Consider the following 21,478-nt stretch of genomic DNA (forward strand, 5'->3'; position numbering starts at 1 on the left):
ACTTTTAGCTTAGCTTGCTACATTTCCTAGGGGGTAGCTTTCAGTGTACTTAAGCTACATTTTAAGTAGAATAGCTAATAGCTTAGCTCACTACATTGTTCAAGTAACTTGCCCAATACGGTCTATATCAAATATGCCCCATGAGTAAGGGATAAAATACATCTAGTCATTATCGCAGCATAAAGCCAGACAGGTTTATCAGCAGCCCGTCATTAAGTGGATCTTTGTCGTATTATGACTTTGTACCTGTCTATTGCTCTGGGTGGCGACCTGCTTCAAATGCAGGTGTGTGTAGGTATATACAGCACACATACAACCGGCCTCTGAGCGAGCTAAGAGAGGATAATGTGAGCTCTACTGGTGTTCCTATTGGCTGTTACTCGAGAAAGTCACTCTTCATTTGCATAAAGTTGAAAGATTCTCAACTTTGTCGCTCGACACGGCCACCTGGTCACCAATGGTCACTGTCGCTTGCATAGAAGGAGGTCGCCGGAAGTCACACACTCTTCATTGAAATGAACGGTTGCTTGTAGTCTGAATGAGGCTTTAGCCTGAAGGGCTTTATTCTGCAATAACAACCACCTGGATCTACTTTATCCTGCTTATTTCAAGGGTATTCGGAATGCTGTCTCACAGCAATTCATAACTTTTTAATTTATAGTGGCTATTTTGTATGAATTTGCATGATCTCATTCGTACAATTTAGTACGATTTACTCAACCCACAATTTGGTTTAGGGGTGAGGTTTGGTGCCACGTGCTCTTATGAAAGCCTACATTTTCACACAACTGGACTCCTACAATTCGTACAAATTAGCCACAAAACTGACAAAACATAAAATAGTTACATTTCCTCACAATATCAGGCTGGAGAGTGTTATGAACACCACTTCAAGTAAAGTTTCACCAAATAATATAGTGGTCTTGGTGACAAAATCTTATCATATTTAAGATTTAGTACATATTTAAATAGAGCTATGTAAAACATGTGAAAAAATGGCATAAACATTTCCTGTGTGAGTCATTAGTGTACCAGCTGATATATATTTTTCGCCCCACAAAAACACACTTGCAGATATGCAATCAAATCCTTGTAGGCACTTACAGATATCAACTCCTCCAACACCGTCAACCCCCTCTTTTGGCTGACCAAAGTAAACACACTTAGTATGCTGCAATCTATTAGTCTTAACAGCAGTTTTAAGAGCCTTAGCACTTGAAAAATCCCCTTGATCAATACAGCAAGCAACTGAAATTGCTTCTCTAAACTATTTTAGTGAATGTAAGTGGTTGTTAAGCATGCCGCCTTTCTGCCTCTTCTCTCACTTTCCCATGAAGATCTTTCCTTATGCTTGGATTAAGGTTGAGCTTTTTTACAACCACAAGTCAAACAAATGTTACTAAACCTCATCTTTCTGGCTTGAGGCGTTACTCTGCTCCTGGCTTGCATATAAACCAGGCTTTAAGTTTTATCTTTGGTTTTGTTCAGACAGGCAGATAAAATCAGATATTTTGGCATGTCCTGCTTAAATCCGTTGTTTGTAGAAAAAAAATGAATGCCTTTTTTTCCAGTTTACACCACAGCAACCCATGTGAATAAATGCCTGGGACAATACAGTTAAGCAAATGCTAATAGTTAGCAAATAATCTGCCACCTGATTTCTAATCGAACCATTTTTATGACTAATATCTTTTGTTGTTACCAAGGTTATTATCGTTTTGAACTTTTTAATTAGTTTTAGCTCATTTCATTAATGGTTTTGTTAGTTTCAGTTTAGTTTATGTTTTGTGAACACATTTAGTTTTTATATATTTCAAGAGTTCACACTTAGCTGATGATTTACAAAGCTTATTTGGCATGCTGTCCCGGGAGAGAGCCCCGAGCTCAAGGGCTCCTCGAGCCCGGGGCTTCCTCCCGTTGGCAGAGCAAGAAGGGAGCCTGAGCTCGGTGGATCTCAGAACTCCCCTGCCGCTGTAGCTAAGGGAACGTAAGGAATTAGACAAGCTTGATTGTTAAGTATGTTGAATGTCTTTGGATGGTGGGAGGAAACCGGAGAACCCGGGGAAAACCCACGCGGACACGGGAAGGACATACAAACTCCCCACAGAAACACTCACCGGTCTTATCGAACTAGGACCGGCAGTATTCTTGCTGTGTGGTTCACAGTGCTAACCACTGGACCGCCGTGCCGCCCAATTGCAGGTAAAGGAGGAGAATAGGGGAGGAGGGGGGTTTCTTCCAAACGAAGATAAAGTGAACTGAAAACTTAGACTATTTATGGTGCCTTAGGGCTCATATGATTGGAAGATTAGTGATTAGCAAATGCGAGACTGGACGTGATAAATCATAAGCACGTGATTCTCTCGAAATTAGTTTATGAATAAACTTCACTTAGCTTCAGTTCAAGTGATAATGGTTTAAAAGAGTAAACAGTACACTTTCAGTGTCGACCAGAGCAAAGTTTAGAGTTTGAAAAGCTTACATCAACTCTTGTGCAAATATCTTAGTCATAAAAGTAAAATAATTTTTGGAACAAACAAATGCAACAAATAAAAGTAAAAATTATAATGAATTCAAACCGACTTTTTTATATTTAAGATCATACTGTATATATAGTTGTTGGCAAATAAAGTAAATATAGAACACGTTTTAGGTTTCAACAGAAAGTTTATTGCTATTGAAATTGATTGATGTATTTGGATGTATAAGCGCCATCTACAGGTATTTTTCTAAACAGCTGCTAAGTCAGATTTTCCAATGAAAACTCAAAGCAATTTGTAACTTTTTGATTTAGCGGCTAATTCAAATGGCTTTGTATGTTCTCATTTGTACAGATTGTATGATCTCATTTGTACAGACATTGTTCAGATCTCATTTGTACGATTTGATCATCACCCGATGACGGTTGGGTTTAGAGGTGGGGTTTGATGCCACAGCTTCTTTTAAAAATCCTTTAAAAAAAATAAAAATACATTTTTATACAACTGAACTCATATAAATTCATACAAATTAGCCATAAAATAAATCATACATGAGGATTTTTCACCACTGAATGAGTGCTTATGAATTCTGAAATCCATTATTGACTTTTTGCTAATTATTGTTTCATTTTTTTTTAGAGAATGCTGTAAGCTAATTTCATTTAGTTTTAGTTTTTTATTAATTGTGATTTTGTTTTTATTTTAGTTTACAAAAACGTTTCTGACCAATAGTTTTAGCCCTGCCCACAAGAACACAGGTTTTTAAAACCGCACTTTTTTTCTACGCAGATGTATCTGATGACTGAAACCAAAACTTTCTGAAAACTCCGGCCAGGGTGTTTTCCAAAAACTACGAACAGTTTTTTTCTCTTCAAGATACCAGCGTGCGTGCTGGGTTCACACTAAATGCGGAAGACACAAATTTTGCATGTTCACGGCAAAGGTATTGCATATTCCGCATTGTTCGACCTCTGGACGGTAATCCGCCTCCATCTACTTGTTTAATGTGATGTCACGTGCAGCGGCTTCCGCATCCAAGCGCCATCAAATAGCAATAGTAAACATTTACAAACCAATTTAATACTTCCATAAATCACAATCGCAATGTATATATATATATATATATATATATAATTTTATATCAAATTCAATTTAATATTTGATTTGACTAAAAAGTGGTCATAAAGGAATATTTTCTCAATTCAAATGAGTAGTAGCTTGGACCAAGAAACAGTGTTTTATACATCACCAATATGTCACGACTTAACAAAACGGATTCTGTTTGTATTGACCTTTATGCAATTACTTGTGAAAATACTTAATTCCCCATTTGGTGTGAACCCAGCTTAAAACTGTGAATATTGCCACCTGTTGGTTTGGTGTGCCTTGACATGCACGTGTTTTGCCGTTTTCTTGTGGATGAAGATTTATTTATTTTTATTCTGTTTATGAAAATACTTAAGTACGTGTGGACGCGGCTTTTTCTTGTTCGTTTACTAAAATAACCTACTGTAGGTTTTGCGGCAGAATGAACTTCCATACACAAGGTGTCGATAGAGTTTCCTTCAAATGTTTACGTCATAGAAAAAGACAGGAGACATTTGAGCTAATGTCCACTTATGCAGAGTTAAGACTGCATGATTTTGATTCAGCGACAGGTTTTAAGAAATCGCAGACAAATGCGTAAAATCACAAATTCAAATCAGTGCTCGTTTACGAGAGTAACAATCTCACAGTATGAACTATCAAAGATGCCATTTGAAAGAATCGCCGATGAGTCGCAGATGCCTGTGAGATATTTGGCATGCTAAATATTTAGACCTGTGAGCGATACAAATCATGCCGTGTGAAATGTGTTCTTGTTAAAAATAACATCTGCGATTACCTACAGCCAATGAGAGAGCAGCATCCACTAGTGTGGGCATCTGCAGGCCAGCAGGAAGTTGGGGGGGAGGCTAAAAGTGCTCATTTTTAGTTTATTTGGACACTAGAAATGGAGGAAAAACCAGGGGAAATTTGGCAGGAGCACCCTTGTCTGTTTGATGTGTCATCTGAGCAAAACCACAACCGGGTCGAAAAAGAAAAGATTTGAGAGATATTGGTAGTTCCCTTCAAACCCAGGTGAGCAAAATAAGTACATTTTATACAGCACTAAAGGCTTCTCTCTCGATATGTAGTTAATAACAAAATATATACTACATGACATTGCGTTGTTGTTTCTATGACAATTCACAATAGTGTTCCTTGTGTCAACACTGAGAAAGCAATATCAACTAACCCAGTTTAAAGCAAACACCTGACAAACAAACCCGAATTTGATGTGTGTATCTTTAGAATTTAAATATAGCTCGTCTAAATTTAGCTTTACCCTCAGATGTTTCGCACTTGAACACTGACTTCAGACTTTGAATTGTCTTTTTTTCTTTTGAACCAAAATGGCTCCCATCAAGTTGTCACCCGCAAAGCTGATCTGTTTGTTGTGGCTGAGCGCATCTGTGGGTCTCAGGAGATTGGTTTCTCTGTTGTGCATATCTTGTGTGTTTAATGAGCTTCACGCTCCTCTCAGTGTGTCTCATTTGCATGTCTTGCTGGGCTGACAGACTCTCGGCGGGACTTCGTTGCTTTTTTTGTTTGACGTCATTGTGTTCCTGCTGTGAGAGATGAACTTTCACGTTGCTATCTCTAAGCCCACTTTCTTTCAGGATTGGCGGGGATACAAAACACAACACCACACTGTTAGCCGGGTGGATCTTTATCTTCTTATCTAAGTTTTATTTAGAAACAAAAAAGAAAAGATTTGATTAGGGTTTTAAAAAAGAAATACTGAACATTTATCAGTGCCTGGTGATGATAATTCATGGTTCCAGCTTACTTGGGATGCTAAATACAGCTAGCTGATGGAGGTGTAGCTGAACACTTACAATACATCTCCCCTTTTTTGGTACAGATAGCTCTTTATGGTGACAGTTAAGGAAGTTAGTAATACATTGAGAATGGATGTGGTTTACTCATTCTGAAATTGTGGCCCTATACATTTCCGGAGAATTATGAATTATGTAGCCAAAGCTATGTATTGCTGCATTTCATCTTTAAAATGAACGCAATGGGGCGTTACAATGCTGGTCAGTTGGTCAGACAGCCAGTAAGTCAGTCAGTCAATAGAGGCCTCTGGTGGATTTACGTGAGAACTGCAAGCGCAAATGGCACTCACGGGAGAATTTTGAAATCTGAAAAGGTGTACACAGCGGCCTCTGATGGATTCACGAAAACAAAAACTGCATGAAATTAACTTTCATTTGTATGACCAGTTTTACAACAAACACCATGGTGGTATTTGTAGAACCATGGTTAGTTTGTGGTTACCAGAGTCAACCATAGGAACTACAAATTAACTATGGTTTAGTTTTGCCATGGTAATTGTAGTGAAACTGTGGTTGCACATATGGAAATCAGTGCACCAAAACAACATTGTTACTACAGATCTACTATATATTTTGTTCATTCACACTGTTGCTTTTTAAAAGTCAAAACAATGAAATATTGGATGAGGATAGTGATTAATCTGAATACAGTATATTATTATACAATCATCCTTTGATTTAACCTTTTTTTTAGAAGTATGGGCAAGATGGTTTGGTTTAAAGCCCCTAAAACACTAGAAAACTAAATAAAATAAAAATAACATATAAATAATGTAATTATTGTACAATCTTTTACAATTATTAATTTCCTGTTTTGCAAATAGTTTTATCAAATCCACCCCTTGTTTTCTGATAAAACTGTTAATGTCTACTAATTAGTGATTGGCAAAGATTAATTGTGATTAATCGGTACCAAAATACAAGTTTGTTTTGACAGAATAGATGTGTGTATTACATACATTTATTATGTATGTGTTATACAAACACTTTCATAGAAATCAAATTATACAAAAAAAAATTCTTACCATATAAATATATTTTATATCTAAATATAAATAAATATTTTCTCAAATAGATGTATGCAGGCATGTATTTATATATAATGTCACTAATAATACTCAATTAAATTGTCAAAACAAACTTTTCCCTTTCTGTTTGGCCAACACGGCTGGGTTCAAACCAAACGTGTAGAACACGATTTTTGCACGTTTGAAGGCAAAGATATTACATATTCATTTGTTACTTCTAAATTAATTCTTTAATGCTTTCTTTAGTAATACTTTTGAAAATCACTACTGCAATATATTCATCCATGCCCGATTATCACATGGTCGAAAGTGATCCATTTTTTTATAAACTGTTAAATTATTAGTGTCTGTGATGCAGCAAACTTTTATTTTGGATGCGATTAGTCAGGATTATTTTTGTCCACACTACTAGTAATATACAATGTACATCTCAAATAGATTTTATGTGAAGTTTATAAAATAAGTCAAATTCATTCAGACAACCCAATTTAAATAATAAACAAAAATAGGTTTTGAAACTTGTCAAAACTGAACATATTTATTGCATAGTATACTCTATCTGGGGATCAGCCTATATTCAGTCTTTATGTCAAGAAGCTTGCATAAAACAACACACTAGTGTGGTGTCTGGTAAGAGTGTGCTCGATCTGCTGAAAACAACACACTTTTAGCAGCTGTATCTTATTCTGCATGAATTCCTTGATATGACAGGCTGCTGACAGACATGGCCTGTCTCAGTGATAGCTGTGCTTTCTCATTGCGCAAGCACTTTTTTCTTCTTTTTTTGAGACTCGAGCAGATTTACTGTGGTGTGGCTCAACTTGTTTCATACAACTGAAGCTGTCACCAAAATTGTTACACACATGTGCACACACACACACACACACACACACACACACACACACACACACACACACGCACACACACACACACACACATATATATACTTATGTATCTGAATGAGAACATGATGTATGTAGATATTAGATTCATTCTAAGGTAACACTTTAAAATAAGGTTCATTAGTTAATGCATTTACTAACATGAACTAATCATGAACAACACATGTACAGCATTTATTAATCATAATTGAACATTTATTAATGCATTATTAACATCCAAGTCCATGCTTGTTAACATTAGTTAATGCACCATGAGTTAACATGAACTAACAATGAACTACTGTATTTTCATTACCTAACGTTAACTAATATGAACAAATACAGTAGTAAATGTATTGTTCATTGTTTGTTCATGTCAGTAAATCCATTAATTAACATTAACTAAAGAACCTTAATGTAAAGTGTGACCTATTCTAATCCACACCATAACACTAAAAAAAAATCATATACAATATATATATATATATATATATATATATATATATATATATATATATATATATATATATATATATATATATATATATATATATATATAAATAAAAAGAAAAAGTTTCAGTATTCGTAACATAAAAAATCATACTCTTTTCTATTGCTATTCCCAGGCCTTTCCTGCTCCTCCCCCCTTTAATGGAGTGGATGCGTGTAGCCATTGTTCATGCAGAGCATCGGCGGAGCTTATTGGTGGACAGTGATGATGTCAGACAGACAGCCCGACTACTCCTGCCTGGGCTGGACTGTGAGCCCAGACTGCTGAAGTAAGACAACCAACGAAAAAAAGCTAGTCTGACTGACAACCAGCAAGCTTTTTCACTGGGTGGCTGATAATCAAGTAAAGAAAATCTTGTAGACATGCACTAAACACTTACACATCTTGGATATATACATACATAGTCTTGGATAGAAAGTGCCCTTCCAAAATGATCAAAAGTGCCCCCGTGACGCGGCACACCTTCGGTCCCGCCCTTCAGTAGGCGCGCGACAACACCCCTCTTGAGTACGAGAGATCTGCAGATCTGCACAAATTGCCCCCACCCCCCGCTCTTCCAAAAATTTATCCCGCTCATGCCCTTTGGACGGTCTCTGCACGGGCCTGTGTAGCGTACAAAACTAGCACCCTGTCGGAACAGCTTAGCAACTGTATAACAGTGCCCAAGCACCCCATTCAGAACACTTTAGCAATACATAGAACAGCTTAGCTAATGCACACTAATGCTTCAACAATCACTCTGAGCACCAGAGCAACTGCGTGGAAATAAACTAGCAACTCCCAAGTAACAACTATGAAATAGCAGTCACGCCAAACACTTTAGCATCCAGTCAGAACAGCTTAACAGTTTATTGCAGAAGAGCTTATTGAACTTAACAGACTTAGCTTACTTAAGAACAACTTAGAATCTGCGTAGTAATACTCTATCAATCTCTCTGAATAACTGTGCAATATCCCAGCAATCACTTGACCACCTTAGCACCATAAAAACACCTGATTACTCAGAATGTCTTAGGAGCTATGTCCCATGCTCTGGCTATCACTTAGCTCTAGTAAAACAGCATAGAAACACATGGCAATGAACTAGCAACCCTCAAGTAATAACAATTAAATTACAGTCACCCAAAAAACACTTTACCAACCAGTCAGAACAGCTTAATAATTGCACAACAATGCCCTAACAACCACCCAGAACGATCTTAGAAACTGCAAAGCAACACTCTAACATCTCAGAATAGCTTAGAGACAGCTTAGTAATACCCAGAAATTGCTTGACCACCTTTGCAAAATCTAGAACATTTTATTACTTGCATTAAAAACACCTAATTCCTCAGAATATCGTATCTACTATGTAGCAGGCATTTGCTACCACTCAGCTTTGGTAAAACAATAAAAGAAACAGCATGGCAATGAACTATCAAGCCCCAAGTAATAACAATTAAATAGCAGTCACCCAAAAAACACCTGAGCAACCAGTCAGAACAGCTTAACAACTGCGAAACAATGCCCTGACAACCACCAAGAAAACTTTAGGAATAATTGTAATATTTAGGAAACTGTATGGCTATATTCTAACATCTCGAAATAGCTTAGCAACAGCTTAGTAATACCCAACAATTGCTTGACCACCTTAGCAACATCTGAACAGTTTATTAACTGCATAAAAACACCTAATTACTTAGAATATCTTAGCAACTATGTAGCATGCGTTGGCTACCACTCAACTGGTAATAACTAAAAAGCTAAATGACTGCATGATAGGATAGCAAAGCTGTAACCCTGTCGGTCCTACACTACCCAACCCACTCCGAACTGGGATCAAACCTGCGACTTGCATGAGAGTCAGTTGCTCTAACAAGGAGGCTTAAGACCATGACCTCTAGCAACTTTGGCTAGAGCACTTTTAGAGGTCAGAGACGTGAGGTTTACCTACACAGCACTTCACTAACTGACTTCAATTACACTCCCCCTAAACCTCACTCCCATCTGGGTCGCGGCATCAACGTAACCCCGCCAGTCCTACACCACCCAACCCGCTCCAAGCTGGGATCAAACCGGGGGACTCTCCGCATGAGAGTCAGTTGCTCTAACAAGGAGACTAAAAAAATGGCCTTTAGCATCTGTCGATATACTGTAGCACGTTTAGAGGCCAAAGGAATAAGGTTTTCCTACACAACACTTCACTAACTGGCCTCTATTACACTTACCCCCCTAAACCTCACTCCCATCCAACGTAACCCTGCCAGTGCGACACCACCCAACCCGCTCCAAGCTGGGATTGAACTGGCGACTCTCCACATGAAAGTCAGTTGCTCTAACAAGAAGGCTAAAATAAATGGCCTCTAACGATAGCACTTCACTAGCCGGCCTTCTTTACACAAGCATTTAAAACAGCTTAGCAACCTTCTAGCATTACTTTTACATTAAAAGCTATCTGAAAGTAGCTCATTTGAATGGTATAGCACGTTCTGTGGGAATAAGCCCTAAGACTAATTCAATCAATGTTTAAATAATGTCAACAGACTTTAAACGTTGGAAAAAAGTCAAGCACTTAAAATGTCACAGAGCTGAATGTATTAGACATGATCTCACGCTGCCTCCATAAAAGTGACTTTCCATCTCACCGTATTAAAGCAATGGCAAAGACCTTATGCAAACCTCAGATATTTCGTGCTTCTCACACTGAGGTCAAACCTCAGGCTTATTCTTAATCACTTGAAAACACTTGAGGAAAATACGGCACTCCACCCATGAAAACATGTAATGAACACCACCACCACCATTTTTTCCCCCACTTACTTTCTTCAAATCCATTTGTCCATGTTTTAACTGTTCTTCTATCAATTGTAGGCCCGAGTGCTGTTTTAGTTCCTTCAGGCGGCTGGATGCCAAAGCCGCCACAGATAAGTTCCAGCTGGACCTCGGCTTCCGCATGCTCAACTGCGGCCGCACTGATCTGATTGGCCAGGCCATTGAGTTGCTGGGGCCAGATGGTGTCAACAGCATGGATGACCAGGTACCGTGAGATCAGAACCGCAAACCAGACATTAACACCACCTGTCAGCACCTAAGACCAAACCATACATCACTTTGTTACATTGATATCATGTTTTTGGTCCAGATGTCAAATTCTCTTTCTGCATCTGTGGCAGGGTATGACCCCGCTGATGTACGCCTGCTCGGCTGGAGACGAAGCTTTAGTCCAGATGCTGATTGATGCTGGAGCCAATCTGGACGTAGCAGTATGTACCACCATTTATGCTCTAGGTTGCTATTTTTGGGGGGAGGAGTGTAAAGGTTAAAATTAAAATATAATGTGGTAGTATGCTTATATATGTTTAAAAAATTATACATTTGACAGCTGGGTAGGTAAGAGCCTTAAGAGGGCTAATAATATTGACTTTAAAATGGTTTAAAAATGTAAAACTGCTTTTAATCTAGCTGAAATAAAACAAATAAGACTTTTACAAGAGAAAAAAAATATATATAATTTGTTAAATATCACTTAAGAAATATTTTAAAAAGACCAAATATTGCACAAGAGTGCTAATAATTTTGACTTCCACTGAATATGAAAGCTGACGGTCTTTTGTTTTTAGGTACCCATGTGCTCACCCAAACATCCCTCGGTTCATGCAGACAGCCGCCACTGGGTGGCACTCACATTTGCTGTGTTACATGGTCATATTTCAGTAGCTCAGGTAAAGTGCTGTTTGTTTTTTAAGCATTATTTTACTCCCAATCACAAAACATGCTTTACAGCTGATTCTAAAAATTGTCAACCACTAAGATTTAGTATTTGACTGATTTTAAGTATACCAACATACATTGCAAACAACTATATTTATAGTCAATTTAATAGTTTAAGTCATAGGGCCCTATCATACACCCGGCGCAATGTGGCTCAAGGAGCGTTGCAATTGTTGTTTGCTAGTTTCAGCTTGGCGCAAGAGTCATTTTGATTGCATTTGCGTTCATATGTTCGCTTATAGGTGTTCTGGTCTAAAAAGGGAGGCGTATTGAGGCACATTGCTGGCGCGTTGCTAATTTCAGAAACTATAGTAATAGTCTGTTCTATAGACCAGAACAAAGCCGGTCTAAAGTCCAACGCAGAGCGCGTTAGTTGTGCGCCTCGCTTACACACTGCTTAATACACACAAGATGTAGAGCAATACGCAAATATCTTAACATATGAAAAAGAATTTAAATATTAGGGATATATTCAGGATATAATAAGGATATATATATATATAGGACATAAATATAAAGGATTAAAATATTACAAAACATATTATTTTCTAGCCTACATAAATATAAAAACCACACATTTATGCCTTCTTCATCTCGGGGACTTTTTCAGTTTATTTATAACAATTTGCTTTTGTATAATGTAATTATTATATGCAGCATTATTTATTATATCCATATTCATATTTGTTTTATTAAAAACAAGCTTAGATTTGCCCGCCTGCAGGTTTTAGATCATATGGGGCACAGCATGTGTATTTGGATATAACTCAGGTTTTTGACCACACTTTGTTATTACTGTTCATTTATTAGTTTGCTGGAAATTAGAACTGAATTTAGAAATAAATCTTTGCGCTTAACAAACAAAATAAATGATTTATAGGCTAACTGATGTCTGTGCATACAAGGTTTCCCTGTCCACTAGAGCAGTGGTCCCCAACCTTTTTATCACCACGGAACGGTTAACGTTTGTCAATTTTACCACGACCTGGTGTGTGTGTGTGTGTGTGTGTGTGTGTGTGTGGGGGGGGGGGGGGTGACTTTGAAATGCACAACACATAATATACATAACGCATATGATAAGACCTTTGAGTTTAAGTTAGATAAAAACATCAATGTGTTTAAACTTTTACTTGATACAAACATGTTGGACAAACTTGGTTGTATTTATTGTATAAATAGTTTTTCTGTTGTTGGTGGTGTTGAACAAATTTATTGGATGGAAATCCTGCTCTCTGTTAAATTCATCCAATTAGTTTTTTTTATTTTTTTTTGAGTGCGCACAAATATATTATTGTAAATCATCTTTAATGTAAAATTCATTTAAAAGAGAGATCTGTGGTGGGGTGTACTTTATGCTGAGCACTGTATAAAGTACTGTATAGTACTATTCTTGTGTTTACAGTCAGCAGATGTTCACCTGTATGTCTGTATTTTCAGCTTCTACTAGATGCTGGGGCGAATGTGGAAGGAGCAGCCATCCGTTACGGACAGGAGAACACCTCTGAGACGCCTCTCCAGTTGGCATCTGCAGCAGGTGTGTGTAGCACAACTCCCTCACACTTCCATCTCGCCCAATTTCCACCAGCTCAGATTTACCGCCCTCTTGGAAAGGTTGATCACTCCCATCCCAAACAGGAATCCTTAAAAAATATAGCGCTGTTTTGGCAGACAAAAGCCAAACTGTAGAAGCCACAAACTATACAATAGATGACTGAATTGGGTCAGGAAGATGTTTTTCGCCACAGTTCATAGCCTTCGGTTAAAAACCTTTACAAAATGAAGATACAACAGGTTCTGCTACCTTAAATTTTTTCTGATTTTTATTATGTAAAAATGATGGTTTAAGGTTCTTTACTAATATCCTATAGAAAAATAAGTCAGATATGGTTGGATAGATGGAAGTATGCCACATACTTTTCCCTTAAAGTGTTAGTTCAACCAAATATGAACATTCTGACGTGCACTCACTCTTGACTTGTTCCAAACCAGTTTGAGATTTTTTTTTCTTCTGTTGAGCACAATTGAAAATATATTAAAAATGTTGGAAATCGGGGTGAGGCGATGGCACTTTTGGTAGTGCTGTCGCCTCACAGCAAGAAGGTTCCTCCGGGTGCTCCGTTTTTCCTCACAGTCCAAAGACATTGAATTGGTAGGTGAATTGGTTAGGCTAAGTTGTCCGTAGTGTATGAGTGTGTATGGACGTTTCCCAGGGATGGGTTGCAGCTGGAAGGGCATCTGCTGTGTAAAACATGTGCTGGATAAGTTGGCGGTTCATTCCTCCGTGTAGAACCCGGATTAATAAAGGGACTAAGCTAAGAGGGAAATCTTTAACCACTGACTTTCATAAAAGGAAAAACAAATATTATAAAAGCCAATGGTTGCAGATTTCCAACATTCTTCAATATATATTTTTTGTTTAACAGGTGCAAATAGACATAAAAATAAAAATATATACAATAATAAACTGCATGGCTTGGAAAAAGTGAGTGAGTAAATGACCAAATCATCAATTTTGTGTTAACTATCCCTTTAATACCTCACATTGATCAAGCAGGTCAAATTTCTGAAGTTCAAAAGGCATTGTTAATTGTAAATTTGGGTTTTAGTTTAATTGTCAGAATGTTCAAGAAAGTGCAGTTGTATTTGGAGGAGGGCATGTTTGAGAGTTAGAAAAATGACTGTTTTTGCACAACTTTATACGCTTTAATCTCAAAAGATCAAGAATGAGTTAATTTCTCATGACATGACCCATCTAATAACATTACAGTAGTGATCATGAATTGTGCTCTTTTTTCTTTTATTGTGGTTCTCTCTCATTTCGAATACAGAGCCATGAAATTTCACCATCTGTTTTTCCTTTTCCTCTGGTCACTTTTCTCCTTGCGCAATCTCACAGGGAATTACGAGATGGTTAGTTTACTCCTGGCGCGAGGTGCGGACCCCCTGTTGAGGTCCCAGGACAGTAACACATTGACATCATCGCTCTATGAGGACATGAACTGCTTCAGTCATGCTGCCGCCCATGGCCATAGGTAATACCATCATCCTCCAACAGCCTGGAACAGATCATATTAACACAAAGTTCAAGTACACACTTCCCCCTAGCCAACTACAACTACAGTAATAAGGAAATGTTATGTTTAGGTCTGAAAGATCATTCTTATGCTCTGTCTACTCCTCATATTAGGATTTATTTTCATCAATCCAATCACATGTAAATTGTGCTAAAGCACTTGTCCAGTTCCCACCACTTCCAGAGGAGGACAGGAATGGATTTTATTGGATTTCTTTCATAATAATAAGTGTAACCACTTATGGAGGTTTAAATGTTTAGTAGCATTTATTAATGCATTATTAAAAATCCAAAATCATGCTTGTAAACATGATCTAAGAATGATCAGCTTAATTTCCATTATCTAACATTAGCAGCGATGAATATACAGTTGAGGTCAGAATTATTAGGCCCCTTGTTTATTTTTCCACAATTTCTGTTTAACAGAGAGAAGATTTTCTTTGAACACAATTCTAAACATAATAGTTTTAATAACTCAATTCTAATAACTGATTTATTTTATCTTTGCCATGATGACAGTAAATAATTAGACTAGATTTTTCAAGACACTTTTATACAGCTTAAAGTGACATTTAAAGGCTTAACTAGGTTAATTAGGGTAACTAGGCAGGTTAGGTTTATTAGGCAAGGTATTGTATAATGATGGTTTGTTCTGTTGACAAAAAAAATTATAATTATTTACAGTAATAATAATAATAATTATAATAATAATAATAAATGTAATAACATATAATTTAATAAAATAATAACTAATAATTTTTTATTAAAAGCTGCTTTTATTCTAACAGAAATAAAACAAATAAGATTTTCTCCAAAAAAAAAAAATATTATCAGACATTTTTATATGATATCAGAAAATTTCCTTGCTCTGTTAAACATTATTTGAAAAATATTTTAGAAAGAAAAGAAAAATGTTACGTTACTACAAAAATCTAGGGCTTAAAATAAACAGGAAGCAACAAATGAAAAAAGAGGGGAGAATATTTTAAATTAACTCTATTTTTGATCACCATCAAATATATAAAAAAAAAAATAAGTAAACAATTTTAAAGAACATAATATAAACAAATATAATACATCAGGGTAAGGAAGAACAAAAATAACAAACAAATCAATCCAATAACTTTAAAGTCTAAATAACTTTCCTAACACAATAAACATTCCCGAAAGAAAGAAAAATACAAATTACTTCCCTTCCTTCCTGCCTACCCACCAAAACAGGAGAAAAAGGTTTAAATTAACAAAGGACACCCTACACCCTACTCACACTATACATAAATTAATCCACATTATTAATAAAGCGCACGAGTCACAAGCCCCTATATCTAGGACTGGATTAAATAAACTGAGACGCATAATCTCCCCTCTCTCTTGGCTTCTGGTCCACTGCAGCTAATTTATATAGCGTGGGCAATTAGCTGCCCAGATTAACAACAGGTGGCAGCAATCTGCAAACAAAAAATAAACAAATTATGAGACGTAACACAATATTATATGCACTATTATATATATTATAAGCAACCATGTTATCTGGATACAGGCTGGATTCAAGATTATGTGAACCTCCAGATGAGGTTTCAAACTACAGTGTCTTCTACAGTTTAGGTGTTCCTAACCTGGTTGCCCTGAATAATGCAGCCTAACAATCCTTTAAAGGATTTTAAATGTCACAGTTAATTGTTTGTAAGAAGAAATTAAAGAGTTTTTAAAGAGTATGGACATGCAGTTAGTATTTACCACAATGAACAAAGGAGTAAAGTAAATGAACACAGATAATAAAGTAAAGTCAAAGATAACTGTACACCGTTAAAAGCAATTTGTTTGTTTTACTAAATAAAAACTAAAACAAAAAACATTACACCCATTGCTGTGATTAGTTGACTTTACTTGAAAATGTGAGTAAAACTATTTGCCTTAAAATGATTAAGTAAATTAATAGTGTGCATAATTATAAAAATTAAGTCAACTTAACTGTTCCAAGTTACAATGGATTGACTCACTTTTTTCAGTACTAATAATACTTAAGTAATCTGAACTCAAACGTTTTAATTAGCTGTACTCTATCAAATGTGAGCCATCACTAATGACAGTCCTTAACAACATTTGTAGCACAGTACTAGAAAAAAAAAGGTTGGTTTTGCACCAAAGCATAATATTATGATAGTTACGAAGCAGATTACGCCATTGTTTTACCTTTTCGATCATATTTATTTATGTGACCAATAATTCATTTTCTCTCCAACAAACATTCTGTTAAATCTACCTAAGCATATATCCCTTAACTGAAGAACTACTGTTTTTTTTTTCAGGAATGTTTTGAGGAAGCTCCTCTCTCAGCCTCAGAAGGTGAGGGAAGATGTGCTCTCGCTGGAGGAGATCCTGGCAGAGGGTGTTGATGGCGAGACGCAGGCGTCTGGCCGGAACGGACATTCCTTACCACCTCCTCCTTCCCCTAACCTCAGCCTGGTGTCAGAAGATGCTTTGCCCAAGCTATGCAAGACCCGTATGAAAGCTTTGCAAGAGGCATCATTTTACAGTGCTGAGCATGGCTATTTGGATGTTACCATGGAGCTAAGATCATTGGGTAGGGTATTAACTTGAAAAAAAAAATTCAATATTAAGTTAGTATTTAACAAACAGGCAGTTAAATTATTATTTTTTTTTTTGTAAAACACTTTTTAAGGAAAATTTTTTTATGTTTATGTAGTTTAAAGTCTGATGTTTGAGAAAATGTAAGGGGTCACTTTTTTTTTTGAGATGTGGGACATTTGCAATATATAGGGGTGTCAACAAAACTTCATTTTATAGTTTTTTACGCCCCAAGTCTAGGGGGAAACAGCTACATGGGCATAATAAATGTAATAAGGTTGTGAGTGGTGGATTTCCTAAGGGTAGCAAAAAAAACTTATGCAAAAGATCCCCTTCGGACGACAACCAAACTCAGACACTAAATTGAGAATAATTGAAGGGATTTATTGTAGAAAATGCCACCCCTACAAGCTCAAACTATCAAAAAGTTGCAAGCATACGCAGACATTTAGAAAAAAATAAAGTTTGGTCGTCGACCGGAGGGTTAGGAAAATCCAGTAGCTCTCCACTCCCAACAAGAGTCGCACCAAAAATGAACTTTGCCGGAGGTTCTGTTTTTATACAGTTGCAACCAGAATTATTCAACCCACTTTGATTTCTTTTTTCTTTTTTAAAAATTTCCCAAATTATGTTTAATAGAGCAAGAAAACTTTCACAGTATGTCTGATAATATTTTTTTCTTCTGGAGAAAGTCTTATTTGTTTTGTTTTGGCTAGAATACAGGTAGTTTTTTTTATAAAAAAAAAAAATTAAAAATTATTTTAAGGTCAAAATTAATAAACTGTATCAAGTTTGTAAGGTGTAAAAATGTACTAAAATAAAATGAAATTTGCAAAATTAGGCCTGAGTTGTTTATTAAAGATGTAACTTTTTTATTATTATTATTTATAAGAGCTTTAATTTATTGAAGTATGCTCGTGTCAGTTAAAATTAACTAAACTTGTAAGTGCTGAATAGTCATTCCATATTAAACTAACAGTTCTCATTTCATTGCTTGAGTCATTACATACAAAAATGTTGAACTAGTTGTCAAAATCTTGCAAGCTAGGTTTATAAAAAAAAAAAATGTTTAAATCTTTATTTTACTGAAAATGTCTTTAGTTTCATGAATGATTTACAGACCTGTGTATGTATGTTGGTTCAGTTCCAATATGTTCTGCAATATTGTGTACAGTTGTGCACAGCTCTACCTAAAGGGAGTTTATGTTTGTTGTAAATAAGGGTGTGGATTTATTCTACTGCAAAATGCTGTGAAAAAAAATTAAATTGTAAAGAGCAAATGCAGAAAAAATGTGAAACACACATATTCAGTGTCTTATACTCAGATACCTCACTAAATGCAGTGATGTCTAACTTTACTGTAGTTTTCAATTGGCTGTGCTAATAGTATATACAGTAGTACTATCTTTAGATTTTTTAGGAAGTTTCACCAAACTCTGACTTTTTTGCATTGAAAAAATGTACAGAGTAAACTGTCATGATGAAAACATGACTAAGCCATTTGACTATCTTGTTCATAAACAGTGGTGTCAGGACTTTTCATTTTGATGATACTGACACTTTGATTGACATCAATACTTGGTTTTGAGGAATGAACTATCCATTTTTAGCATGTGATGCGCTTTTGCAGGTTATCAGCTAGGTTTTGCAGTTTGTACTAATTGTTTTGAGAAATGCATCAACTGTTGTGCAGAAATGCACTGGTGTTGTGAGAAACGCACCAAAGCGACTGAGAAAAACTGTAAATGTTTAACTAGGTAAGTAGGCAAGTTATGGTAATTAGGCAAATCATTGCATAACGATGGTTTGTTCTGTAGAGAATAAAAAATCAGCTAATGATATTGACCTTAAAATGTTATTTAAAAAATTAAAAACTACTTTCTAGCCAAATACGACTATTATACTAAGCCAAAAAAATATTATAGGAAATACTGTAAAAAAAATTCCTTGCTCTGTTAAACATCATTTGGGAAACATTTAAAAAAGAAAAAACTGTACAGTAGGGATAATTTTGACTACAACTGTATACTCATTATTATCATCTGTGACAGTAAAAAAAAGAAACGTCATATCTACAACCCAAACACACAGATGTTCTTTGATAAGTTTGAAAAAGCTCATTTATCTAGTGAGCATTTGATTATTTGAAAACAAGTGCTTATATATCTTCTAATCCTGCAGGAGTGCCCTGGAAGCTTCACGTGTGGTTGGAGTCACTGCGCAGCGCTCAGCAAAAGTCCAGAGCTGGAGTCATGCTCTCGCTTCTGAGAGACTTTACCTCAGTCAAAGAGGAGGACTACTGTGAGGAACTAGTCAGTGTCGGCCTTCCTCTGATGTTTAACATCCTCAAAAACAGCAAGGTATACATTGTAAACAAAATAAAATGTTTATAAACTGCAATGTAACTATAATAGTTTTTTTTTACGTCAATTGAAGTATTACAAATAATCAAATTACTGTAATTGAGTAGTTTTTTGTTTTTTTTTTCCTTAGGAATTGCACTTTTCCTTCAAACTAGTTCTTATGTTTTATGTTTTCTTACACTAAAAATATATATTAATTTACAGATTCTGTTTATTGACAGTTGTGACTTGCATTATGGGACCTTAATCTCTGCTTTGTCAACTTTTAATGCTAAAAATTCAACTCTACAGTTTAAAGTGACTTTTATTTACATTTTAGTAGGTTGAAATAATATAATGGATAACAAATTGTATAGAGAGAAATAAATCTGTAAAATAACAGAATATGTACTGGCAGTTTATTACAAAGTTTTTGTAGCGTAATAAACAACACCAACCCAGGCATTAAGTCACTTTAAAATATATATTAAAAAAATATATATTTAAATTCACTTTTCCTACATTGTCAAGGTTACAAATTGTTGGAAGAATTATTAAGGTCCTATAATGCAATTCAAAAGCATGAATTAATGTAAAAAATTTAAATAAAACATGAATCAAAAAATAAGGAAAACTGCTAATTTACAGATTTCTTACAGTGTGTTTTCTGGCAAAATAATAATAAAAAAAACTTTAAAGTAAAAATGTTAAAATAAAATGAATAAAATATAACACAATTATTATTTGTAACAATTTTTAGTTTTTAATTGTTATTTTTTATTTTTTTATTTTTAGGTCTACTGTAAAAGTGCTACCAAAGACAATAACAGTAACACAATAACAGTTTAACAATTGTTAATAGGTTCTGTAATGATTACAAAAAAGTTTTTTGGAAATCAAAATATCTGTTAATCTGCATAGAATTTACAATATGTAGCACTCAAACCTCTTAGGTTAAAGCAAAAATAATGTGCTTGTGATGTGTATTTTTTTTCCCCCAGATTGATATTACAATTTAAAAAGTGGGTCTGTCAACACTAATATAGTTCACCAAAGGCTGCAGATATTTCCAGTTTTTCACTTGAGAGATAAAACATTTCCCCAACAAGAATGCGAAGCATTTATTTTATTTATGTTTAAAATAATTATTAATCCAATTATTATTTCTCACCTTTTTTCTCGGCATTGTTTACAGCTTGATGACTTGTAGGACCTCATGAAAAAGTTCACAAAAATAAAGTTTGTCCTGAGAAAATTATTCACAGTACTATAATTTATTGGATGTTTAGTGATTTATTTTATATGAAGATAATATTCATTCTCTCAACTCAATACGAAACAGTGATAAATCCTTAAGGATAAAAAAAAAAAATTCTAAAAAATATTAAAATATTTGAACAATATCTATTTACAAATATGAATAAAAATACAACAGAATGTTAATGTATTCAACCATAGCGTAATATTTTTATAGTAGAAAAATAGTTTAAGTCACAATTTAAAAGCTGCTGAATTCAGGTTAGTCGATCTTTCAAACAGCAGGTGGCACTGTCTGAGAAAACAATAGGTCTAGAAGTGCAGGTTGGGACTCAGGGCCTGCAGCTTCATAATGTTGTATTTGTATTTTATTTTTGTGAAAGATTAAACCCCTGATGAATGTAATAACAATGAAAAGTGTAAAGTCTAATGACAACATTTGTGTTATACACTGTACTCTGATGCTTGTGTATGTGTAAAAATCACTGATCTATATAGAATGACTATAATCTCTATTATAGATCAGTTGTAAAAGCAAAGTGTACCTTCTTTTCTTAAAGGCTTTCTTTTTCTTTATAGAATGAGGCAATAATCCAACAGCTGGGCATCATTTTCAGTCACTGTTACGGTACTGCTCCTCTTCCTC

The 21,478-nt window shown here is 35.4% G+C and overlaps 1 protein-coding gene and 1 pseudogene across 4 annotated transcripts in view; both read left to right on the forward strand.

Moving 5' to 3' along the window:
* Positions 1 to 21,478, forward strand: part of LOC147837710 (uncharacterized) — a 633,655-nt pseudogene that overhangs the window by 172,410 nt on the left and 439,767 nt on the right. The gene's annotated exons all lie outside the window — the stretch shown is intronic.
* Positions 1 to 21,478, forward strand: part of abtb2b (ankyrin repeat and BTB domain containing 2b) — an 89,313-nt gene that overhangs the window by 62,629 nt on the left and 5,206 nt on the right. Inside the window, exons 4-12 of one of the 3 annotated variants that reach the window (XM_087312350.1) lie at positions 7,937 to 8,163; positions 10,672 to 10,837; positions 10,974 to 11,063; positions 11,421 to 11,522; positions 13,009 to 13,105; positions 14,468 to 14,603; positions 16,954 to 17,228; positions 19,415 to 19,593; positions 21,412 to 21,478. The exon at positions 21,412 to 21,478 is cut by the window's right edge and continues 39 nt beyond it. In XM_087312350.1, coding sequence (XP_087168476.1) covers positions 10,754 to 10,837; positions 10,974 to 11,063; positions 11,421 to 11,522; positions 13,009 to 13,105; positions 14,468 to 14,603; positions 16,954 to 17,228; positions 19,415 to 19,593; positions 21,412 to 21,478 — 1,030 coding nt within the window. In that variant the 5' untranslated portion in view covers positions 7,937 to 8,163; positions 10,672 to 10,753. Of the gene's footprint in view, positions 1 to 7,936; positions 8,164 to 10,671; positions 10,838 to 10,973; positions 11,064 to 11,420; positions 11,523 to 13,008; positions 13,106 to 14,467; positions 15,364 to 15,551; positions 16,476 to 16,953; positions 17,229 to 19,414; positions 19,594 to 21,411 lie in introns of those variants that run through there. The other 2 variants (XM_087312349.1, XR_015526503.1) reach the window with 2 other exon arrangements.

Source organism: Danio rerio, chromosome 25, assembly GCF_052040795.2.
Source record: "Danio rerio strain M-AB ecotype USA chromosome 25, GRCz13ab, whole genome shotgun sequence".
Taxonomy (NCBI): domain Eukaryota; kingdom Metazoa; phylum Chordata; class Actinopteri; order Cypriniformes; family Danionidae; genus Danio; species Danio rerio.